Genomic DNA, 26220 nt, shown 5'->3' on the forward strand with positions numbered 1-26220 from the left:
AGTCCAGAACTAGAGGTCATAGTTTGAGGATAAGGGGTAAACCTTCTAGAACTGATGGGAGGAGAAATTTCCTCATCCAGAGGGTGGTGAATGTGTAGAATTCACCCCCACAGAATGTAGTTGAGGACAAAACACTGAGTTCAAGTAGAAATTAAATATCGCTCTTTGGATTAAAGTGACCTAGAGATATGGGAGGAAGGGGGAATCAGGATATTGATTTTGATGATCAGAATGAATGGTGGAGCAGGAGGCTCAAAGGGCCTAATGGCCTCCTCCTGCTTCTAGTTTCTATGATATTAGAATGATTCATGTACTTGGGTCCTTAAGTTTCTTTGAAAGTCAACGGTTTCTGGCATTTCACTATTTAGGAAGTTCTCTGATCTATCTTTCTTGGGTCCAAAATAAATTACCTCACAATTACTTATATTGGGCAAAACTGTAGCAAATTGACGTATTTCTGTAACTGAACACACCAATCTACACAATTTACAATGTCTCTGATCTTCATTCATTCACAAATTTGCATCTGTGACTTTCTACCCCCATCGTAAGTCATTGGTAAATGTGATGAATAGTTGAGGAGTGTTTGAGATAAAGAGGTTACTGGTTCTGCCCTGTGACTGGCTAATCAGTTGTATGAATGAGCACCCCCCTCCCTGGCTCATAGCGTAGAAGGCCCTGCCATCATGCTCCGTGATGTAACCTGCGTAGGATCGATGTTCGCTTCTGTCGGGGTGTAGAGTGTGCTCTCTCATTTTGCAGAGCAATGCTCTGGAGATCGTACTATCATGTGCTCTCATTCTGCTTGCTAGAGAATATGGCAGAGTGGATAAGTGCATCTGGCTTGTGGAAAAGAACCTTACAGGCTAAAAGGACACAGGTTCCCTTCCCTGAATTAGTGACGTCAGCTGCTACATCAGTTAAAGATGTGACAGTTTCCTCAGTAGCTGTTGGTTAAAGAGAAGAAACCCTTGTTCTTGTTTCTGCTCTGACTCCTGGTGCAATCTCCTGTGAAACTGTATCCCAACACCGGAGAGGAGAGGTGTTTCATTTATTTTAGAAGCATACTGTATTTTGAGGAGATAATGAATCTTTCTTCCGGCAGGTGTTTATAATAACCAAGTGGAAGACGACATTGGGAAGCTGAAATCGTGCGTGGTCAGCCTGCTGCAGGATTGGGGTGTCTCGGTATCTGTGAAGGACGACTACATCCATGAATTGTACGTTGTGTTTAAATGATCTTGTGTGCATCACTCACTGCTAGAGACAACTGCGTGGATGATGTATAAGAGCACAATGCTGCTTGGAGAGGTTCACATCTCTTATTATTCACTTCATCCCCTTATTTCAGAACACTCCCAGAATGTATCAGCGGGAATTCCACACTCTCCTGCTCCAGCCCTCTGACACTATATCAGTGTGGGAGAATCACAGCCTCTCACACCAACTCCATCAGCACTCTGAAACTATACCCATGTGGGGGTTCGTAATCCACCACACCACCTCACTCAATCCCTGACACTATATCAATATGAGGGTTCACAATCATAGAATAGAAGCATAGAATCCCGACAGTGCAGAAGGAGGCCATTAGGCCCATCGAGCCTGTACCAACAACGATCCCACCAGGCCCAATCACTGTTACCCTGCTAGCTCCCCTGGCATAAAGGGGCAGACACAGGAAAACATGCAAGTTCCACACAGTCACCAAAGGTCAGAATTGAACCCAGGTCCCTGGCGCTGAAAGGCAGCAATGCCACCAATCCCTCTCTCCAACTTCATTGGCACTCTGCAACTATGTGAGGAAAGGAATGGTAATCTGTTGTCTATTTCACAATCTCATTACAGTCTGTGTGTGAAAGTGTGTCTCCTGCTTTCTGTCCTAAGTGCCATGTGATCTTGTATCTGTGACTGTGCCAATTCTGGCAATTAGGGGATTTTTTTACAGTAACTTCATTGCAATGTGAATGTATGCCTACTTGTGACTAATAAGTAAACTTTAACTTTAATTAGGGTGTACCAAAGTGAATAAATTCAAATTGGAAAAGTGGATTGGATTAAACCTTGATATTTGACTTTGAAAACTACTGGACACAGATAGAGGTCCACACAAAAGAATGTTTGAGAGCATCACTGCAAACTGCTGTCTGTTTAAGGGGAAATGGGCACTGTGTTTTATGTATAGTTTAAATCCGCTATTAACTGCATAGAGTTTCTGAAGAGCGTACCTGTTCTATTTCAGTTGTCGCTATGGTGCTTCAGAACCACATGCTGTTGCCTCGTTTTTGGGAGGTATGTTATTGGTGTATTTCTGTTTACAGCTAATTGTTACATTAGTTATGGTGAAATATGAGCTGATTGACTTATTTTATCTTCCCTGCTCTTAACATTTTTAAAATATAAATTGTCTTTGTAAGATGTTAACTTTAACATTTTGCCACTCGGTTAGATTTGTGCTTAATCAGTGCCTCAGCCTGATTTTTTTCACAGAATCATACAGCACAGAAGAGGCCTTTCAGCCCATTGGGTCTGCACTGACATGTGTGAAACACCTGACCCCCCCCCCCCAATCCCATCTACCTGCACTTGCTCCATAACCCTGAATGTTATGACATGCCAAGTGCTCATCTGGGTACTTTAAGTTTGACTCTCCTGTTGTTGTACCTTTCCCTAACAGAAATGCATCCAATCTCAGTCTTAAAATTTCCCAGGCCCCTCCAGCATCCACAGATCTTCACTACCATATGTATGGGGAAGTAATTGTCAGATTGACCTCTCTCCTGAATGACCTAACTCTAATCAAGGTTTTGCCTCTTGTCTGGACTCCCCCATAGAAGGAAGGTTTCTCTCAAACCTATCGAATTCCTTTATCATTTTGAACATTAACACAACAAAATTTGAGCCATTCGACCTGTCCTCCTCATTTAGCCCATTAAGGTCTGTATTATCTGTCAATCTGTGCTGCAGTCTCCAATTCAGTATATCCTTCCTAAGGTGCAGTGAAGCTAGATGGAACTGATCGAGGCTCTATAACTGGAGCATCTACCTGTTTGTAATCTAGTCTCCTTGTGATAGAACCCCTTTATTACAGGGTCATCCAGACCCAACATTGGTTCTATTCTATCTCCACAGATGCTGTAAGACCGGCTGAGATTTTCCAGCATTTTCTATTTTTGTTTCAGATTCCAGCATCCGCAATGTTTTGCTTTTGACTTAAAGTCAGAAATGTACTCAGTTTAAAGCAAGTGAAAGAGGAGGCAGAGTGAGATAATGAACAAACGGGAAGGCCAGTGATAAAGTGGGGGAGATGGGAGAAATTAAAGAACAAGAATTGGTGATACAAGGTCAAAGATTTTGGAACAAGAAACAATAGATGTCTAGAGGAGATGTGAATGACTGAATGATCATAGGATCCCTACAGTGCAGAAGGAGGCCATTCGGCCCACTGAGCCTCACTAACAACAATCCCATCCAGTCCCTAACCCTGTAACCCCACACATTTACCCATCTAATCTACCTGGCACTCAGGGTCAACTTACCATGGCCAGTCTGCCTAATGTACACATCTTTGGAGTGTGGGAGGAAACCAAGGCACCAGAGGAACTGCAGACACAGCGAATATGCGGACTCTGCACAGCAGTGACCCAAAGCCAGAATTGAACCTGGCTCCCTGCACTATGAGGCATCAGTGCTAACCACTGTGCCATCGTGTTGTGCCGTGTTGAACAGCTGCACGCCAGAAGTAAAAACAAGAGAAAAATTGAAAGAAAAAGGAAGCAAAATGTGGACTGAGATTAGTCTGGAATTGTTGAACTTGATGTCTAATCTGGAAGGCTGTAGCATACCTCATCAAAAGATGAGAGACTCCCTCAAGCTCACATTGAGCTTCATTGGAACCATGCAGGATGCTGAGGGTCAGTGAGGAGCAAGGTAGAGAATTACAATGGCAGCCCATCAGAAGCCTGGATTTATGGGCTTGTCTGTGAAGCCTACACACAGGCCCCACCTGAAGCCCCCACACAACCTACCTTACAACATCCACACCACTTCAACAAATGAGCCTGTACTCTGCACTCCTCCCCCAGTCAGCCTCACCATCTCAACTTCTCAAAGACTGATCTGACTGCAGCAAATAGAATTCACCATCAAGACACCCTGGAGACTCTGTGTAGTACAACAGCATTATTTACTCCAGAGAAGTGCAGTAATGGGGTGTGTATAAACTCAATCCCAGCCTCTTAAACTGTGTTATTGGTGGGATAATTACACACACACACCCCCTGGATTCTGGCTGGGGTTTGTGGCATAATCATCATCATGCAGCTTTCTTTGTAATTAAGACCTGTCACCAAAGGCTTTGTCCATCATTGCTTATTAGGTGGTTGACAGTAATCTGCATTATTAATTTCTGTATGTTTTTTATTTCCCTAGGAGCTGCTGCCCAGGAAGCCATCAAAATCATCACCAGGCAGTTTGTACCATTCAATAACACCTTTATTTACAATGCAATGTTACAGACATCGATGACTGTGATGATGTAGGGCCCAGGTTTCCTGCAGCCACGTGACCGTGTGCACATGAAGACAAGGCGTGTGCTTCTGGAGGAGTTTTGTTAGTAACCAATTTATGTAACATAAAATTCAATTAAATTAATAAATTTCCATGTTTGTTTTTGTAAGAGTGCTATGTTTATTCCAAAGGAATCAGTGAATTCTGTTGCAAAAATGTGATTGATGTAACAACCATCAGCCGTGGCTCTGTGGGTAGTGCCATCACCTTGCGTTAATCACAACAGGCTGAGTTCAAGTTGCACTTCAGAGGCTTCAGTAAACCAAAACTAGTCTGAGGGAGTGCTGCACTATCAGAGGGGTTGTCTTTTAGATGAGAAGTGAAACCAAGGTCCCTGCCTGCTCGCTCACGTGAATGTAAAAGATCCCACAACAGTAATTCGAAAAAGAACAGGGCCGTTCTTTCAAGTATCTTGGTCAATATCCATCTGCGAACCAACTTCACAAACCGATCTCATGGTCATTATCACATTGCCTTTTTGTGGGAGTTTCCTGTGTGCAATTTAGCTCCTCTACATGACAACTGTCCCTGTAAAACACTTTGGGACATTGTATTGAAAAGGGCTATGAAAATGCAAATTATTTCTTTCCTGAATAACCAAATAAAAGCCTTTTGTACCGATGGTTTAGAAGCTGGGGGCTACGAGTATCTTGTAGCTCTTGTCCTGATCAAAGTAGACTAGTACAGCCATGAGCTGGACTCTGAGTGTCTTCACCTAGCTACTTCCTCCTTTTCATGTTATGTTTATGCCCGTTTGAGAGGTAGAATGTGTCTGGCTCAAGCCAGAGTTGGTGGGTTCCATCCTCCCGGATCTGGCATTGCTTTTGGACAAGTGTAGGTGACTGGTGTTTTGAGTTGGTATTTGGGTCAAACACCTTGCCACGTCACTGATGTCGCACTCAGTTGAGCGAGACACTTAACAGTCAAAGCTGAAAAGACATTAATACACAGTGAATATTTTATAGGTGTAAAAAATACTTAATTATTTATATGTTAATAGAACTGGCATCAACTTGAAAACAGAAGAAATATTAACACGTTGAACACGGGGAGTGCACGGCTCTCTGTCAGTGTTATAAGCAATCAAGATGCACCTCACTTCACTTGTCCTTGCTTTAGGTGCAAATCACACCAGTCACACTGGTAGGAAAAAACTACATGGACAGAAATCAGCAGAATCTGGCAACTCTGTGCGTTAGCACTCTGACGCTCCACAGAACTCCGATATCTGTGTTGAGGCCTCTAGGCTGCAGGTTGCCCACTCCAATCTAATCTTAAGATAAAGTTAAACTAAGTAGTCTGGTACACTATGTTCAGAGAACCATGAGGTTGAAAGATGCTCTTAGAATCATAGGGTTTAACAGCACAGAAAATGGCCCTTCAACCCATTGTGTCTGTGCCAACCACCAAGCATCTATTCTCATCCCATTTTCCAGCACTAGGTCTGTACCCTTGTATGCTATAGCATATTAAATTCCCAACTAAATGCTTCTTAAATAGTGTGAGGATTCCTGCTTCTACCACACTTGTAGGCAGTGAATTCCAGGTTCCTACCACCCTCTGGGTGAAATGGGTTTTCCTCAGATCCCCTTGAAATCCCGTGCCCCTTTCCTTAAATCTCTGTCCCCTGTTTATTGACCTTTCTACTAAGGAAAGTGTCTTCCTCTCTATATACCTTATAATTCTGTATACCTAAGTCAGGTCCCCCTCAGCTTTCTCTGCTCTAAGGAAAACAACCCCAGCCTAAGCACCCTCCCTGCATAGCTGAAATGCTCCAGCTCAGGCAACATCCTGGTGAACCTCTGCACCCTCTCTAGCACAATTACATCCTTCCTACAATGTGGCAACCAGAACTGCACACAGTACTCTAGCTACGGCCTAATGAGTGTTTAATCCTCCAAACTCTTAACCTTCAATACCTCAGCTAATCAAGGTAAGTGTCCCATATGCCGTCTTAATCACCTTATCTACCAGTCCTGTTGCCCTCAGGGATCTGTGAACGTGCCCCCCAATCTATGTGTATAGAAACTGCTCTAGACACACCTGATTACCTAACAAATTTATCATTTATGCAATTTTATTGGAACTTTGAATCGGGTGAATAGAGAGGGAAAACCTGCTTGTCAACTAGAGCAAGATGCTACTAAGAATGCAAGAACAGGTGTGGGTCATTGAGTCTGGGCCTGGTCTGCCATTCATTTAGATTACAGATAATCTATTGTAATTCAGTCTACCCACCTTGGCTCCATTTCTTTAATACTGCCAAACAAAGGTCTATCAATCTCAGTTTAGCTAGCTCCACTTACTGGTCCTTTCCCTGGAGCCTTGCTGTTTTTATTCCTTCAGGTGCTTTATAAACTTCCTTTGAAAGCCATGATTGAATTAGCTTCTGTCACGCTCTCAAACAGTGCATTCCAGATCTTAACCACTTGCTGCATAAAACTGTGTTTCCTTTTCTTATTGATGGGCACCTCTGGCAAGGCCAGTACTTTTTTTAAAATGTTATTTATTTATTAGTGTTACAAGTAGGTTAACATTAACACGGCAATGAAGTTACTGTGAAAATCCCCTAGCCACACTCCGGCCCCTGTTCGGGTACGCTGAGGGAGAATTCAGCATAGCCAATGCATCTAACCAGCATGTCTTTGGACTGAGAGAGGAAACCGGAGCACCCGGAGGAAACCCAAGTGGACACAAGGAAAACATGCAGACTATGCACAGTGATCCAAGCTGGGAATCATAGCGCTGTGAGGAAGCACTGCTAACCACTGTACCACCATGCTGATCTTTGTGCCCAGTCTCTGACCTGCTCTTGTAGCTATAATATTTAGATTGCAGGTCCAGTTCAGTGTCTGCTTAATGGTAAACCACCGAATGCAGCAAAAACTACAGTTCAAGTGGATTTATTTGGTTCTAAAGTGCTTTGAGATGTCCTGAGCTGGTGAAAGGTGATACCTCAATGCTTGTCTTATTTTCTAAATAATAGATCTCAAGCAGTTAAATCTTTTCTGATAGGTATACTCACTGAGTGCACGGTACTGGGTATGAGTGGGCGGGGCTGTGCATGAGTGGGCGGGACCGGCTTCCCCGGAGCAGTGGTCAAGCTGAGTAATCCAAGTACGCTCACTCAGGCACCAAGGTGCTCACAGGTAAGGCCAGACAGCAACTAGAGATGATTTCCAAGGAGAATCTTGCAATGATAAACAGCAAGACAAGGAATGGGAGACAGGTTGATTGGAAAACAGTGGATGCAGGGGTAACTAAGAAGCTAGACGAGGGCAGTGCAGCTGATGTTATCTACATGGACTTTAGCAAGGTCTTTGACAAGGTATCACCTGGTAGGTTGTTGCACAAGGTTAAATCTCACGGGTGAGGTAGCTAAATTGATACAAAACTGGCCTGATGACAGAAGCCAGAGGATGCTTGTGGAACGTTGTTTTAAAACTGCAGACTGGTGACCAGCGGTGTGTCTCAAGGATCAGTGCTGGGTCTCACTGTTATTTGTCATTTATATTAATGATTTGGATGAGAATATTAGAGGCATGGTTAGTAAGTTTGCAGATGACACCAAGATTGGTGGCAAAGTGATCAGTGAAGAAGATTGTCTCGGATTGCAACGGGATCTTGATCAATTGGGCCAGTGGGCTGACGAATGGCAGATGAAGTTTAATTTAGATAAATGCAAGGCGATGCATTTTGGTTGACTGAACCAGGTCAGGACTCACTCAGTTAATGGTAATGCATTGGGGGAGAGTTACAGAACAAAGAGATCTAGGGGTATATGTTCATAGCTCCTTGAAAGTGGAGTCACAGAGGTGGACAGAGTGGTGAAGAAGGCATTCAGCATGCTTGGGTTTCATTGGTTGTTGGGACAACTTGTTGAAGTTGGTAAGGCCACACTTGGAATACTGTGTACAGTTCTGGTCACCCCATTATAAAAAGGATATTATTAAACTAGAAAAAGTGCAGGAAAGATTTACTAGGATGCTATCGGGACTTGATGGTTTGAGTTATAAGGTGAGGCTGGAGAGACTGGGGCTTTTTTCTCTGGAGTGTTAGAGGCTGAGGGGTTATCTTATAGAGGTCTATAAAATAATGAGGGGCATAGATCAGCTAGTCAATATCTTTTCCTGAAGGTAGGGGAGTCTAAAGCTAGAGGGCATAGGTTTAAGGTACGAGGGGATAGTTACAGAAGTGTCCAGAGGGGCAATTTTTTTCACACAGAGGGTGGTAAGTGTCTGGAACAAGCTGCCAGAGTTAGTAATACAGGCATGTACAATTTTGTCTTTTAAAAAGCATTTAGACAGTTCCATGGGCATGATGAGGTATAGAGGGATAATGAGCCAAATGCAGGCAATTGGGACTAAGAACATAAGAACATAAGAAATAGGAGCAGGAGTAGGCCATCTAGCCCTTCGAGCCTGCCCCGCCATTCAATAAGATCATGGCTGATCTGTTGTGGCTCAGTTCCACTTTCCCGCCCTCTCCCCATAACCCTTAATCCCCTCTCTTATCAAGAACCCATCAACCCGCTTCTTAAAAATATTTAGCGAGGCAGCCTCCACCACTTCAACGGGCAGAGAATTCCAGAGATTCACCACCCTTTGAGTGAAGAAGTTCCTCCTCAACTCCGTTCTAAACCGCCTCCCCTTTATCTTGAGGCTGTGCCCCCTAGTCCTACTGTCTTTTTTGAGCGGGAAGAGTCTCTCCACCTCTATCCTATCCATCCCATTCATCATCTTATACGTCTCAATGAGATCTCCCCTCATTCTTCTAAACTCTAACGAGTACAAGCCTAGTTTATTCAGCCTCTCCTCATAGCTCAATCCCCTCAACTCCGGTATCAGCCTAGTAAACCTCCTCTGCACTCCCTCAGGGCCAAAATATCCTTGCGCAGGTGCGGCGCCCAAAACTGCACACAGTACTCCAGCTGCGGCCTCACCAATGCCCTGTACAGCTGCAGCAAGACCTCCCTACTTTTATATTCAATCCCCCTCGCTATGAAGGCCAGCATCCCATTCGCCTTCCTGACCACCTGCTGCACCTGCAAGCTGGGTTTTTGCGACTCATGCACAAGGACCCCGAGGTCCCTCTGCACCGTCGCCTGCTGCAGTTTTTCGCCACGTAAGTAATAGTCCTTCCTACCATTCTAGCTTAGGGTTTTTTAAAAAAAGAGCAGCATGAACAGGTTATGTCAAAGGGTCTGTTTCTCTGCTGTAAACCTCTATGATCTCTATATTCTGGCACCCATCCTTACACATTTTTCTTCGCATCCACTTTTCAAATAAATCTGTCCCCCATTCCTTGTCTCGCTGTTTATTATTGCAAGGTTCTCCTTGGAAATCATCGCGAGTTGCTGTCTGGCCTTACCTGTGAGCACCTTGGTGCTGAGCGAGCGCACCTGGACAACTCACCTTGGCCACTGCTCAGGGGAAGCCGGCCCCGCCCACTCACGTTTGTCCACGCCCATTCATGCATATCCCCGCCCGCTCATGCCTACCCCCGTTCACGTCTAGACACGCCCACTCACGCACGACCCTGCCTACTCAAGTCCGACGGCGTGACGCAGCAGCCTGGCCGTGCTGTGACGTCAGGACGTGAGCGTGCACCGCGTGGGTGGCGGTTCCCTTTTGGCGGGAACAGTTCGTCCGCACGAAGCCGCGGCTCTGACTGAACCGGGGGCCGGTGCCCGGTGCCCGGAGGCCGCGGCGGGTAGGCCCCAGTTGAATACGCGGCTGATTGCAATCAAACCGAGAAATAAGTCAGCAATAATGAGGCAGAAAGTCTGAAAAACACCATGGGCTCAGATTGCCACTGAATGCGGTAAAATCAGAGAGGCTAACATGAGGGAGAAATGGGAATGAGGAGGAAAGTTTAGAGTTTATTTATTAGTGCCACGAGTAAGCTTACATTAACAGTGCAATGAAGTTACTGTGACGAGGAGGCAATGGGTACATGGGAGAAATGGGGAATGAGGCAGTGGAAAATGGGGCAATGGGAATGGGGAGCAGAGGGGTAAATATGAGGGGAAAGGGGGAGGGACAGGGAAGCAAAAGGTGTTCAGAAGGGATTGGGGGAAAGGCATTGCAGGGGAGAGGGATTGGACCAGGAACAGGAATCTTTTTAAAAATTGAACCCCACAGTGCAGAAAGAGGCCATTCGGCCCATCACATCTGCGCCAACCAACCCCCCATATCCCTACATATTTACCCCCATATTTTACCTGTTAACTCCTCTAACCTATAAGCCTCAGGACACTAAGGGGCAATTTTAGCATGACCAATCAACCTAACCTGCACATCTTTGGACTGTGGGAGGGACACAGTAAAAAGTCTGACAACACCAGGTTTTAGTCCAACCGATTTATTTGATAGTAAACTCACAAGCTTTTGAGGGGACTGCCTCTTCGTCAGGTGAATGGAGAGTTCTGGCCTCGGACAGAGCATATAAAGCACAGACAGTTTAGAGATTACTGATTAGAATGCGAGTCTTTACACCTAACCTGCTGTTCAAGTCCTGAAGTGGCTGACAATGTGAGTGGAAGGAGCACTGATCACAGGTTACAGAGATGTGTATTGTTTCCAGACAGCACAGTGAGTGAGGTTTTGCAAACCCAGGCAGAGACCGTCCTCAACAGGGATCTTGGGTTCATGTCACACTATCTGTAACCATAAGAACATAAGAAATAGGAGCAGGAGAAGGCCATCCAGCCCTTCGAGCCTGCCCCGCCATTCAATAAGATCATGGCTGATCTGTCGCTGCTCAGTTCCACTTTCCCGCCCTCTCCCCATAACCCTTAATCCCTTCTCCTATCAAAAACCCATCAACCTGCGTCTTAAAAATATTTAGCAAGGCAGCCTCCACCACTTCAACGGGCAGAGAATTCCAGAGATTCACCACCCTTTGAGTGAAGAAGTTCCTCCTCAACGCTGTTCTAAACCGCCCCCCCTTTATCTTGAGGCTGTGCCCCCTAGTCCTACTGTCCTTTCTGAGCGGGAAGAGTCTCTCCACCTCTATCCTGTCCATCCCATTCATCATCTTATACGTCTCAATGAGATCTCCCCTCATTCTTCTAAACTCTTAACGAGTACAAGCCCAGTTTATTCAGCCTCTCCTCATAGCTCAACCCCCTCAACTCCGGTATCAGCCTAGTAAACCTCCTCTGCACTCCCTCCAAGGCCAAAATATCTTTGCGCAGGTGCGGCACCCAAAACTGCACACAATACTCCAGCTGCGGCCTCACCAATGCCCTATACAGCTGCAGCAAGACCTCCCTACTTTTATATTCAATCCCCCTCGCTATGAAGGCCAGCATCCCATTCGCCTTCCTGACCATCTGCTGCACCTGCAAGCTGGGTTTTTGCGACTCATGCACAAGGACCCCGAGGTCCTTGCCTGGGTTTGCAAAGCCTCACTCACTGTGCTGCCTGGAGACAATACACATCTCTTTAACCTGTGATCAGTGCTCCTTCCACACACATTGTCAGCCACTTTAGGACTTGAACAGCAGGTTAGGTGTAAAGATTCGCATTCTAATCAGTAATCTCTAAACTATCTGTGCTTTATATGCTCTGTCCGAGGCCAGAACTCTCCATTCACCTGACGAAGAGGGAGTCCCCTCGAAAGCTTGTGAGTTTACTATCAAATAAATCGGTTGGACTAAAACCTGGTGTTGTCAGACTTTTTACTGTGTTTACCCCAGTCCAACGCCAGCATATCCACATCTGTGGGAGGGAACCAGAGCACCTGGAGGAAACCCACGCAGAAACAAGGAGAATGTGCAAACTCCAGACAGACAGTGACCCAAGCTGGGAATCAAACCCAGGTCCCTGGAGCTGTGAAGCTAACCAATGCTAACCACTGTGCCACCGTGCTGGCCTCCAAAGGTAACCTTGGTCCCTGGAGCTGTGAGACAGCAGTGCTAACCACTGTACCAATATCGGAGGTGACACAGCATTTTTAAAGATGTTTTCATTTCCCAGATGTAATTTTTTAAAACTTTGTTCCGAGTGAAAGAACAGAACTGACCCAGTTTGTCTGATGCAATATTTTACACTCTGTTACCCATATCATATTGCAGCCCTCAGGAGGAAAATGTGTGTGCTCACTGAAGTGAAATTTCCTGAGTTCATGTGTGAAACAGATTGCAAATCATTTAAATGTATTGAGCTGAGATATTTTAAAGAACACATTTCTAGTTTAAAGGGAAAATTTCTCCTTCCTTTAGAGTCTTACATTATGGATCAAGATGGATAGAAATGTTTCTGTTATTTCTTCTCTTGACCTGGGCAGAGGTCAATTGAGGGCAATTAAAAAAGTTTCAATACAGCTCTTTCTATGTGTTGGAATTTCTTCTTTCCCTCTTCCACTAATAACATGGTCACAATTAAACTTGTTATGCAAGTAATTTTGATGTATTCTGCATTCTATTGAGCTTTCTCCTCAATTCAGCTATCAACATACTGCTGTGTTTTCCTGAATACCAGGTTTAGAAAACTCCAGTCCTTAGTTTTAATTAACTTTCTGACAACTATTCACGAGTGAACTTAATCCAATACAGTCAGGCTATATTAATTGTTGCAATTAATTAACTGTTATAATCTCAAAAGGATGCTACAACGTTGACTACCTCAAGTTTCTCACATTGTTGAGCCATACTGTTGTTGGGTTTAAGTCTCCAAAGGCAAAATCTATTTAATAATTTAACATTTACACTTTAAAGCATCCACTGTATTCAGATTCTCTGAAACTTCACGTAACATCTTTGTTTACCCTAATTTTACACAACATTCGCTACTTATTTACTCTTAAACATGTTATTAAATTGATTCCCTGTTATGGGTGATGAACTCAAATTGTTAAGTGACAGTCCCATATCATGAGACCAGGGGATGTTTGCACGATTTACTCATTCAGCTGTCTAGACCAACCTATTGGAAAGCATTTTACATTATTTAATTGATCAAATCCACGGTCTGCAAATAATTCCTCTGATTCAGTTCAAATCCAATTTCAGATGATAAATGTAAAATGCATGTACAAAAGTTGTGATGACGTATGACAATCCATTATATTATACATTATCTTCAATATACCTTGTAGACAATTTTTATATATACTGATTAACTGAAAAAATGAGTTCTCACAAAGTAAATCAAAAACTGAAATATTTGTAATGTCAAAATTAGTAATGCTAAGGACTGCAAGTGGCTGAAGCTTCAAATCCAAAGAGATTTTATGACAACTTGGTGAAGCCAGCTCCTTGTAAGCTTATTTTTTAGTTACAACTATAACTCTAGTTTTTAATCCTGTACATTAATTTGGCTGTTATACTTCTTAGTTTCTATCTTTGTACCTTTGTTATTTTATAAAATAATTTTCTTGGTTTTGACTGGTAAAGTCATTTCTTCATTCATTATGTTGTAAAATAGCCAGTTCCTCTGGGGTCCTAAAATGCCAGATAATACTGCTAAGAGAAACAAGTTTTGAGCTGTTGTTTCCACATCAAGAACGAGAATTCCAGATGTGGAGTCTTTTGCTTAGAGATTTATTAGAGGTCATGACATATTCAATATACTAGTGATGCAAAGGTTGTGGGACGTCTCGTGTTATATCCACTAAGCTCAGTACTTGCCCTCAGTACTTAGCCTCTATATCTTCCTAATTTTGCCTTGGAGCAGTCTAATTTTATCTGAGGGGACTTTCACAGTAACTTCATTGCAATGTTAATGTTAGCTTACTTGTGACACTAATAAATAAACTTTAAACTTTAGTTTATTTCAAGGTTGATCAACATTCTGAAGAGTAGTTAAATGCTGTATCTTGTTTTTTATAATTATAACTTGCATCACCATAAAGATCTTTAGGTCTGAGGTAATGTTTGGACATTTTTCAAGATGCTAGCCAATTCTGGAAAAGTTATCTGTAGTAAAATAGTCTTTAACTAAAAGATAGATTCCTTAAGACAATTTTCCTTGTTGTGTTTTTGACAGACTCATTGTCCAAATTTTCAGACCTGACTATCTGTAGCTTGCACACCTGGCACTTACACTGAGTAAAAAGTCTGACAACACCAGGTTTTAGTCCAACCTATTTATTTGATAATATACTCGCAAGCTTTCGGGTTAGCCCCTTCGTCAGGTGAATGGAGAGTTCTGGCCTCAGACAGAGCATATAAAGCACAGACAGTTTAGAGATTACTGATTAGAATGCGAATCCTTACACCTAACCTGCTGTTCAAGACCTGAAGTGGCTGATAATGTGAGTGGAAGGAGCACTGATCACAGTTTAAAGAGATGTGTATTGTCTCCAGACAGTACAGTAAGTGAGGTTTTGCTGAGACCATGCCTTCCTGCACTGACCCTGAATCTTGGATATTTGCTTGCCCCTTGCCGTAGGAAATCTTAACTCCGGGCCACCGTGCAGGAAAGGAACTGAGTTCAGTCACATGGCCCTATGACATGGTTTGCCTTATAAGGATTGAGCAGAGATTTCATCCCAATTTCACCCCAGCGTGTCGGAGCTCCAACATTTTTCGAGTGGTTCTACCCCAGATACTGCTGGAGTCTGATGGAAGAGTGAGGAATTTCCCTACTCATCACTCTGATTGTTCCTTAAAATTTATTGTTCTTCCACGGAATGATATGAGTTTAGCAGTTTAATGGAAGAAATGTGGCTTAGATTTGATATTTAGTTTGATTATAACTGTATGTTATATTAAAACAATAATGCTGTCAGACGTGCTGAGTTTCTCCAGCATTTTCTGTTTTTGTTTCAGATTCCAGCAACCACAATATTTTGCCTTTATAATAAATTCACATTATTTCCTTTTTGCAAAGGCACAGCCACAAGATTTTGATTTCTAAATCTATTGAAATATTTAGGCAGTGTACAGATTTGTATTTGACAAATGCCCTTAATGGTACAGGAACTGAGTATGTAACCAACTTTTATCAAGTTTTAAAACAAGAATACCTCATAGAAGTTGCAGAAGAGGCGCATTTCATGAAATAAAATTTTGCCATTAACTAAACCATCTACTTGCAAAGATTCCCTTATTAGCAAGTTTTTCTCAATGACTCCATGAGCAGGAAATTTCAATTTTTTATACCTGACTCCTGCTGGTGTGGCGAACATCAATTACAGTGAAGACGTGATAAGGGAAAGCGGTAAGGGAAAAAAAGTTGGGAAGCAGGGTGAAATAGGGGATGGAAAAATAATTCAGTGGAAGAAATGAAACTAAAAGGATGGATATAAAAATAGATGCAGATGGAGGAGAGAATTCACAATCTGAAGTTGTTGAATCCAGTGTTAAGTCCACAAGGCTGTAACATGCCTAATCGGAAGATGAGGTGCTGACTTGTAGACTTGTCATGCCAGTGCTGTGGATAAATCAGGGGTTAAAACCTAATGGTAAATTGTAAAACAGTGTTAAGTATGCTAGACAGATTTTCTAGTATGTAGGGATGTGTTTGCTGAAGTTACATCAAATTTCTGCTGACCAAGCGATGCATTTCTACAAACCACTTAGTGGAAATTAACAATACCTTTTAAATTTCAGGATCCAGTTCTTTGTGTTCAACAAAATTCGGGGAGTTATGTGGTAAAGATGGAGAACCCAGAAAGAAAAGGTGGCAACATACTTTGTGGTAAGAAGTTTTTATACTGAGTGATTTTAATGCCAGGAAGTGTTTTGTGGGTTGTTTAGTTCGAATGATTTATCTTATTAACGGATCTGAGATATGTGGTGCTGAATAATGCTTTGGTAAAGTTGGTCCGGTTTTGTTTTCTAAAAGTAATATGTGCAGCTCTACATGTAAAAAGTCAGTTCTTAGAAGGTATGTGCCTTCTCTTTGTAGTAGCTAGTCTCTTTAAGGGGTGGTCTTCTGAAGGGTCATGTGACCTGCTCATTCAGTCCGTAACTAGCATGTGGGATCACCCAAGCAGAGCACAGTCTTTTGCTCAGTTAGATCCTAGAGACATGATTGGAAACATTGAATCTGGATCATCCTGTAAATAGTTGTTAATAAATATTTATAGTTCATTCATGACTGGTGGAGCCAAGTTATTACATTTGGCGACAAGTGAAAAAGCAGCAAAAGTGCTTGCAAGTTTATCAGCACAGAATCTGGTCCAGTCGAAGTCCAGCTCACAAAGTAGTGGAGGGCTACAGAGATGCCTGTGTTTGTTAGATTAGATTCATTCAACTCCTCCGCTGAAAATTGGGTACAATGTGTTGAGTGATTAGAATATCTTTTCAATGCAAATGGAATTGAGGAAGAGGGAAAGAAGAAAGTGATGTTAATAACTGCATGTGGGACCCAAACCTATAATTTAATCCATAGCCTTATGTCTCCAAAATGTACCCGATCCAAGCTTGTTTGCAGAGATTCTGGATTTTTTAAAAGGGCCTTACCACTCAAAGCCCTCTATGATTTTGCAACAACTTAAATTGAATTCCATGGGGAGAGCTCTAGGGAGACCATTGCAATCTACATGGCAAGGCTTAGGAAAATTGCGGAACACTGTGACTAAATGATATGCTGAGGAATTGCTTGGTTTGTGGAGTCAATGATGAGGCCATACAGAGGAAGCTGCTGGCAGAAGCTGAAGTTAATTTTATAAAGGCACTGGAAATAGCGTTAACAATGGAGAACGCTGAGAAGGAATTCCAGAACAAGCAGAATGGCGCAGTCCAACAGTTAGGGCAGGAAGCTGCAGGCAGTAGTGGCACAACAATGAGAAACAAATACAGAAGCTCGGAGAGTTAGAAGATTCAGGAGAATTAATCAAAAGCCTAGGATTGGTATACAGTGTTACAAGTGTGAGTACCCTCTTCAAAATCTCCACATCCTTCTGGTAGTGTGGCGACCAGACTAGATACAATATTCCAAATGTGGCCTAACTAAAGTTCTATACAGCTGCAACATGACTTGTCAATTTTTATACTCTATGCCCTGACCAATAAAGGTAATCATGCCATAGATGTTCTTGACCACTTTACCTACTTGTGTTGCCACTTTCAGGGAATTGTGGACCTGTATACCTAGATCCCTCTGTATGTCAATGCTTCTAAAAATTCTGGCATTTATAGTATACTTCCCTCCTGCATTAGACCATTTATGTGGACATGAGTCACCCAGAGAGCCAATGTTACAGCCTGATTTGTTGTTGCTAGCTGGGAGTGTTGTTGGCTGCCTGAGAAGTGAAATGTCCAATCAGCCTGTGACAGGCGAGAATATTGTTCCAACTGAAATAGAGGAGATTCAAGCACTGGTACCTGAAGAGAAACCAAGTGTGACAATTTCTAGAGACAGTACCCCAACAGAAGCACTCCAATCGGTGGACTTGTGCCACTTTATGAAGAAACAGAAGCCACCAAAAATATTGAGTTTTTGAGGGATTGATTAGAAATGTTCTTTGTCGTAAATTATGGGGAATTACATTAACTATCATTTCATCTAATCGGTAACTAATGCATGGGATCACCTGAGCAAATCCTAGAGACATGATTGGAAGCACTGAATCTGCATCACCCTGTAAATAGATTGTTAATAAATGGCGGAGTCAAGTTATTACACCCTAATTAAAGTATCAGAGGTTTTATCCTAAAACCCAGAGTGTCCTTGGCTCCAGGTCAGTCGCACTCTTCCAAAGCAAAATTAATACTAAAAAAGAAATTAAAGAATGAACTTGTGTAAAATACCAGAGGCGGCACAGTGGTTAGCATTGCTGCCTCACAGCGCCAGGGACCTGAGTTCGATTCCCAGCTTGGGCCACTGTCTGTGGGAGTTTGTACATTCTCCCCATGTCTGCATGGGTTTCTCCTGGGTGCTCCAGTTTCCTCCCACAGGTTAGGTGCATTGGCCATGCTAAGTTCTACCTCAGTGTACCATAACAGGCGCCAGAGTGCAGCGACTAGAGATTTTCGCAGTAGTTTCGTTGCAATGTGAATGTAAGCCTGCTTGTGATTAATAAATAAACTTTACACTTCATGATCTCATGATGACCTAAAGCACTTCATTGCAAATTGATAAATTTAGTGGTCTGCTTTGTTGGCAAATATGGTAGCTAATTTATACACAGCAGTATGCTATAAACATCAGAGAGACCAATGACAAACTAACTTGCTTTTTGGTGTCTTGTTAAGGGATGAGTGTTGGCTCATATTGTCTGTACCTTCAAGACTTGATTATCTATAAAAACTCGCATTCCAATCATCATCTTGTAAATTGAGTTTGTGTCTATATATGCCCTGTTTGTGAACACAACTCCCACTCACCTGATGAAGGGGCAGTGCTCCAAAAGCTTGTGCTGCCAAATAAATCTATTGGCCTTTAACCTGGTGTTGTGAGACTTCTTACTGTGCTTACCCCAGTCCAACGCCAGCATCTCCACATCATGACCATGAAACCATTGTCGTTTGTTGGAAAAACCCATCTGGTTCACTGTTGTCCTACAGGGAAGGAAATCTGCCAAGCTCACCTGGTCTGACCTACATGTGACTCCAAAGACACAGCAATGTGGTTGACTCTGAATTGCTCTCACTCAGTTTCAAGAGCAACTAGGGATGGGCAACAAATGCTGGCCAGTCAGCAAAGCTCATGTGCCTCGAATGAATAAAAAAAGAATCACAAACACCTAGTGCAGAGAATTACTGTGTTACCAACTTAAATATTTGCTTACATGATTTAATGTCACAGGCATGATGATATATGCATAATGTTTTCTATTGTGGTGCAAAGTTTGAGGAGTTATATATACATGGATGAAAACAAGTTTCAGTGAAATACATTACTATAATCAGACTTGATTTTGCTGCCATTTGTGCTTTGTAAGCCCTTAATTTTAATGAGTTCCTTATTGTGTTTGTAACTGTATCACCCTGCATGCAAATATCACGTTGTTATATTTTATTTTAATCTACAGGGTTAAAAACAGATTTGAATTTACTGCTGGAATGTCTGAAATATCAGATGGACAGCCCTATGACTCAGAAACAAGCTCTGATCACCATCCATTCTATATGTCAACAGAACAGTAAGATGGATTATGTTGAGATTTCATGCAAATTATATTTTAGGAATTATTAATGTTTAGATTTATTATATTGCAGTAAACATTCTCTATACTGCAGTGTTAATGTAAGCTAACTTGTGAAACTAATAAACAAACTTTAAACTTTGAAGAAGTGTTTAAAGTTGCACACAAAGACATGACACCAAAATGAAATTGGCATCTATGTTCTCTAAGAGTGCACTGCCCGAGAATTAGTGGAGGCAGGGTCCATTGAGGCCTTTGAAAGGAAATTGGATCATTATTGGAAAAGGAAAGATTTGCAGGGCTACAGTGGAATTAGCTGAATTGTTCCTTCAGAGGGCCAGGACAGACATGATGGGTTGAAATACCTTCTTCTGTGCTGTCACCATTCTACGATTCTATTACAATGCAGAATCTAATAGTGACATTTGAAGTGACACTTACCTTTCATAATGTTGGCGATTCCTCAGCAGGGTTCTCCCACTGGTCACAAATTCTCCAAGGAGGTGTATTTTTTAAAGGGTTCCAAAATCACGCAAAATAAAACCATATTCGGGAGGCAATATAGTTTTCCTGTGGTCTTCAGAATGGGGACCCTAACCTTGCAAAAGGTGCTTGTGTGTTTTGTATCTAAATCTTTCCCAACATACTAGGATCCACAGATTGACGACAGTACTATCCCCCATCAATCATTGAGTGTTGGATACCAAACTAGAACTAAAAGAATTAGAATCAGAGAGATTGTTATCTGGCCTGAAACAGGGAGACTTATTCTGAACTGAGTTGGAGTAGACAGAGAGACTTGCAGCCAAGTCACCACTCACCTGTAGGCTGCTGTTCAAATAGATGCACCAATGATCTAGGAGACAATTTTAAAGGGAGTAACTGACCATGGCTCATTGAGGCTACAGTGGAGCCCGATTGCTAACAGGCCTATAATTGAGCTTAGTGCAGCCTGCAGAGACTCCCCTGTCCATTCTCTTCCTCCCTAGAAGAAGAACCTTTTAGTAGGTAGGCCAGCACTGACTCTTAAAAGGTGAAAAAATGCATATTAGAGATTGCTGTCCCTCTCTCCCAACTCTTCCAACTCTTCCCTGTCTGGCAGAAGTGGTTATAACTCAATAGAGGAAGTTCACAAAATGTGCTAGAGAAGATGAAAATAGGGTGCAAGGCAAAATATGAAATGACTGCACCTTTTGTAATGGCAGCCTTGATGTCAGCAGACATGTGTGCGGATGTGCGACCCCAAAGCCTTCCTACCCTGTGAAAGAGTCACACAAAAATAGTGCAAGGTTGGGAAGGGACTGGAATTATGAATTTGTTGCAAAACATTTTGATATTTTGGCCTTCCCGATCTCACCAGCAGATGGAAATCTGGCCCAGAGATTGTCAGATGGAAAGCAATAGTGAGGAGAGTGGCTCTTACTTTTTGGACCATCAGTTACAAAGGTGGCAAGTCGAGCCGTTTTCGATTGGGAAATTAATCTCTCAGAGGGCAGGAAGAGGAAAAGATTGACGAATGATAAACAATAATTGAAAAATAACAAAGTGAGAAATAAGAAAAATCTATCTGGTATATTTTTATGAATGTTGATTGGCCTGTAGTGTCACGAAAATAGTGTGACCAATCTTGGAATCTGATTGGCTAAACTGTCACAGGTTGAACCAAATAGCATCATTACAGTATTAAGCACACTGCCAAACAGCTAAAGCAAGTAGGCACAACTACTGTTGTTGGTTTTGATTTTGAAAGGATAGATAATATGTAGTGTTTTAAGAAATATTTGTGGGATGGTAGAGAAATAAAATTAAATCTTACGTTAACCATAAATCTCCATCTGTTTTTACAAAGTAAGCTGTTTATTGCTTTCTTATCTATAGGTGAAGCAAGTGATTACTTTCGTGAGATTGGAGGCTTGCAGTTTGTTAATGGACTTATAAAACTGAGTGGTGCTCCTATCCTTCGGGAGGCTGCACTGTTCACTTTAGGAGCTTTAGCTGAAAGCAGTGGTAGGAATCACTTTTATGTAATTCTATTTTTACCTTTTTTGAAACTTGCCCAATTTTGATTTTTGTAGGCTTTTATTTCCTCATTCTTTTTTGTTTGCCCTGACAGTGAGTAGAAGCATTGGCTGATGCAGACATGGTGACTGTGAAACTACCAGATTGTTGTAAAAATCTATTGGGTTCATTCCTAATGTCCATTAGGAAAAGAAATCTCCTGTCTTTCCTTAGACCATCTCTGCAAGGTGGTTGACTGTAAAGTAAGTGATACAAAACTGAGTGGGAGGGTGAGCTGTGAGGAAAATGCAGAGGTCCTTCAGTGTGATTTGGACAAGTTGAGTAAGTGGGCAAATGAAGGGCAGATGCAGTATAATTTGGATAAATGTGAGGTTATCATTTTGGTAGCAAAAGTAGGAAGGTGGATTACTATCCAAATGGCCATAAATTGGGAGAGGGTATGTGCAACGAGACCTGGGTGCCTTTGTACATCAGTGACTGAAGGTAAGCATACAGGTGCTGCAGACAGTAAAAAAGGCAAATGGTATGTTGGTCTTCTTAGCAAGAGATTTGAGAACAGGAACAGGGATGTTTTGATACAATTATATAGGGCTTTGGTATGGTCACCTGGAATATTGTATGCAGTTTTGGCCTCCTTAAGGAAGGATGTTCTTGCTCTAGAGAGAGTGCAGAGAAGGTTTACCAGACTGATTCCTGGGATGCCAGGACTGAAGTATGAGATGGCAGGATTGAGATATGAGGAGAGATTGAGTCAGTTAAGATTGTATTTGCTGGAGTTCAGAAGAATGAGGGATATCTTGTAAAAACCTACAAAGTTCTAGCAGGACTAGACAGGATAGATGCAAAAAGGATGTTCCCAAGATGGGGGTGTTCAGAAGCAGTGATCACAGTGTGAGGTTACAGGGTAGACTTTCTAGAACAGAAATGAGAAAACATTTATTTACCCAGAGAGTGGTGAGTCTGTGAAATTGGCTATCACAGAAAGTAGCTGAGGCCAAAACACTCTTATGTTTTCGAGAAGGAGTTAGATATAGGTGAAGGGGATCAAAGGAAGTGGGGAGAAGACAGGATCAAGTTATTGAATTGGATAATCAGCCATGATCATAATGAATGATGGAGCAGACTCGAAGAACTGAATGGCCTCCTCCTGCTCCTTTTTTCTATGTTTCTATGTCCTCTGAAGAGGCCAGGCAAACCACTTAATTGAATTCAAGGAGGCAGTTCACCACAACCTTCTCAAGGACAATTAGAGATGGGCAGCCACGCCCACATTCCATAAATGGATTTAAAAAACACATCATATACACCAAAATGTTTGATATTTGTTTTCTCTTACGCACTGAGTTTGTTGGTCTCAGAAGGGGTGGTAATTGGTGTGCTACAATTAGTCTTGGCACCCCTGGGCTGTGGAGGAATGTGGTGAAAAGGCTACCAAGCTTCCCATTCCTCATCCAGGATCCAGTGCTTCCTGCTGAAAAGTGTGTGTGTGAATATTGGGTGAGAACTTGATCAGGTTTGATGATGATATTCTGTGCATCTAAATGACCATTTGGTATGCACTGCCTTAGCTCCTGCATAAGCAAAAATGAACATTTGTGTCACGTTCTGGAAGGGACAAGCATCCAGGAAGTTTGGGAGCGAGAAGGAAATTGAGAGGGTCATAATGGATGCATGGGTTTATTTCATGGTAGAACTCGCAATTTATTCAGAAAATGCTTATAAGTCATTCAAGCTTCTTCCAACAAGCCTTTTGAAATCAGCCAGCTGTGCATGAATTATTGTTCACATTTCTTGACTATTGCAAAGTATATATCATAGCACTTCTTCTTTTATGTGTTTCCAGTGTACTGCCAGCAGAGTTTGTGCACTGCAGAACTGCTGTCTGATGTTGCCTTGTCACTTGCTCAGAAGGATGCTTCACTGATTCTGAAGAGGATGAATGTCTATGTGATCCTGGTTTTGGTGTCACAAAACAGTATGGAAGTCATGTTTATATATTGAAATGTCCTCTGTTCTGCAAGTAAAAAAACTTAATGTCAAATAAGCATAAATATCATGTAATTACTTTTCCCTTATCCTGCTAAACCCTTGCAGTACAGTAAATGAAACTCACAGTATGAATGAACAGGCCAGTGTACATTAACTAATCCTTATATAATTGAATAAATAACAACCTGATGCAAGTAAGTAACAAGCAATACTATGCTGTACCAATAAACAGAAATGCCAGAAAGCACGATAAATAACCCTTGCCTTTATGATCAAACAAAGGACACCACACCGAACAAAACATGCCCTGCTGAATAAACTGTATAGATCCACTAGAAGTGGATGGCTGGCAGGCAAGGTGTGTTGTTTAAGGGTGGCATGGTGGTTAGCACCGCTGCCTCAGCGCTAGGGACCCTGGTTCAATTCCAGCCTCAGATCACAGTGTGGAGTTACACATTCCCCTCGTGTCTGCATGGGTTTCCTCTAATTATCCCGTTTTCTCTCACGCTCCAAAAATGTGCAGGTTAGGTTGATTGGCCATGCTAAATTAACCCTTAGTGTCAGGGGGATTAGCAGGGTAAATGTGTGGGGGTTACAGGGATAAGCCTGTGTGTGACTGTTGTTGGTGCAGGGCTGAATGGCCTCCTTCTGCATGGTAGGGGATTCTATGGTTGTATTCTATGATTCCTCTCCAACCCAAAGGAGATTTCTGAAACCCTGGCACTGTGTGGGAAACACAGTAAGAAATCTCACAACACCAGGATAAAATCTAACCTGGTGTTGTGAGACTTCTTAGTGTGTTTACCCCAGTCCAATGCCGGCATCTCCACATCATGACTGTGTGGGAAACACAGCCTTTCGAACGCCAGCTCTCGGCTTCAGAGGACAATATCTATCTTCTAACTTTACTGTTCTTTACTACAACTACATTTCTCTTTACTCGTCCCACTTAAATGGCTCCCTGCACTTAAATGGCTCCCTGCCACAGTCAGCATGCCCCTGCAGTCCCTGTTCTAGTCCACATAAGCTGCAGGAAACTTGAACCAGTTGGACAATTGTAGGGGCTGAGGCTCCTCTATTGCTCCCTTTTGAGTTCCTATACTTTCCTCATTCACGGTTACACTCTCCTGTTCCAGACCATGTACCAAATCAGAAATACTTAGCCTAGGAGTTGTGACACCTTCCTTGAATGTATGTTGCTAACTATCCCCCTCCCTGAGCTCAGACTCCAGTTCATCAACTCTGAGCCACAGTTTTGTAACTGCAGCCATTTACTGCAGATAAGATTGGTGTACATCTCACTGGTGCCTACAAGCTCCCACATGCGACAGCTGCAACACATCACCTGCTGTAACAATATTATTGTGTTTTTTTAACTAATTAAGGTACCTTTCAGGTTTTAGAGTGGGAGTAGTTATAGGCCCGAATTCTCTAGCTGTTCACATCTACCCGCTGTCAGTGCGAATGGAGAATTTGGTGCTCAGCTGTGGGTAAGGTTGGAGCATCTGACCCATTATTTTGTATGTGGCATGCCAGGAGCATTTTTTATCCTAACATGGGCTGAACAAAAGTATAAAAATGATAACGTCTTGAGTACTGATGTCAGTTAAAATTAAATCTGAACACAGTAATTCCTCTGGGCATTTTTACAGAATCTGGGCAAGCATTGGTGAGGACAACTGGATGTATTGACGTTCTGCTGAATTTGTTCAGGTAATTAGCAAATTGTGCACTTCACATTTTTCTCATATTATTCACAAAGGTGATAGATGGAAACATATTTTATACCATGAAAATTACTTTTGATCCATTCAAAATTATCTTGGGAATTAACAAAATGAATGCATGCAATTCATTGAAATATCAGGGAGTTAAGTTAAAAAATCATAAAAAGGGAAATTATGAATGTCCTTTGTTTGCAAAAAATACAAAGATTTAGAACAGTTATCTGGTAATAAAGAGACAAACAGTATATATGGCTTCAGGAAACAAATAGATGTTTTACTAGAGAATGGAGGGAATGAGAAATACGATGACCTTGGAAAGCATGCTGAGCGCAATAATGGTATGATGGCTTAACGTGTCCATAACAATTTCCTTTGACTGCTATTTTAACTGAAGATTTAACCCACATAAAATCAACAGGTAGATTAGCAGATAGTTCAATGCAGTGTCAGATGATCAGAGACGGCCCAGCCAGCGTCAAAGTAGTTGAGTTGAACCCTATGAACTTGCAGCCACTGTACTTTTATGGAGCTAATTTTCTCCTTTCCTCTTTGCGTGAAAACAGTGAAAGATGCAAAGATATATGGTTCCACAGGTAACAGTCATTCTTTGGTATTTATTTCTTTAGTTGGTTCTGTATGCCTGAGTGCACTCAGGGTTTTCCACTGTGGATATTTGGGCATTATGTGAAGAAGAGAGTGCTTCTGGGAAAGCCTTCCAACACTCTTAACACAGAGATAGTGAAGGCATTTTAGCATCTCAATTGGTGCCCTGGTGAAGATCAGCTAAATTAAAATGTACTAAAGGTCAAGCCTGGAACGCACAGGTCTGTTTGATTCAGTACCACATAGACAGAGAATATACTGTAAAGTTATC

At 42.2% G+C, this 26220-nt stretch overlaps 2 protein-coding genes across 3 annotated transcripts in view; both read left to right on the top strand.

The window, feature by feature from the left end:
• nae1 (nedd8 activating enzyme E1 subunit 1) overlaps positions 1-4665 on the top strand; it is a 41041-nt gene extending 36376 nt beyond the window's left edge. For both annotated transcript variants that reach the window (XM_080186682.1, XM_080186683.1), the window contains 3 exons: positions 1106-1220; positions 2243-2292; positions 4432-4665. In XM_080186682.1, coding sequence (XP_080042808.1) covers positions 1106-1220; positions 2243-2292; positions 4432-4541 — 275 coding nt within the window. In that variant the 3' untranslated portion in view covers positions 4542-4665. The remainder of the gene's footprint in view (positions 1-1105; positions 1221-2242; positions 2293-4431) is intronic.
• A 12551-nt stretch (positions 4666-17216) lies between these two features.
• terb1 (telomere repeat binding bouquet formation protein 1) overlaps positions 17217-26220 on the top strand; it is a 116879-nt gene continuing 107875 nt past the window's right edge. The window contains exons 1-5 of the mRNA XM_080186592.1: positions 17217-17334; positions 19498-19608; positions 21490-21618; positions 23474-23605; positions 25272-25332. Coding sequence (XP_080042718.1) covers positions 17217-17334; positions 19498-19608; positions 21490-21618; positions 23474-23605; positions 25272-25332 — 551 coding nt within the window. The remainder of the gene's footprint in view (positions 17335-19497; positions 19609-21489; positions 21619-23473; positions 23606-25271; positions 25333-26220) is intronic.

This window comes from Carcharhinus amblyrhynchos, chromosome 4, assembly GCF_965287045.1.
Source record: "Carcharhinus amblyrhynchos chromosome 4, sCarAmb.v2.hapA, whole genome shotgun sequence".
NCBI classification, from domain to species: domain Eukaryota; kingdom Metazoa; phylum Chordata; class Chondrichthyes; order Carcharhiniformes; family Carcharhinidae; genus Carcharhinus; species Carcharhinus amblyrhynchos.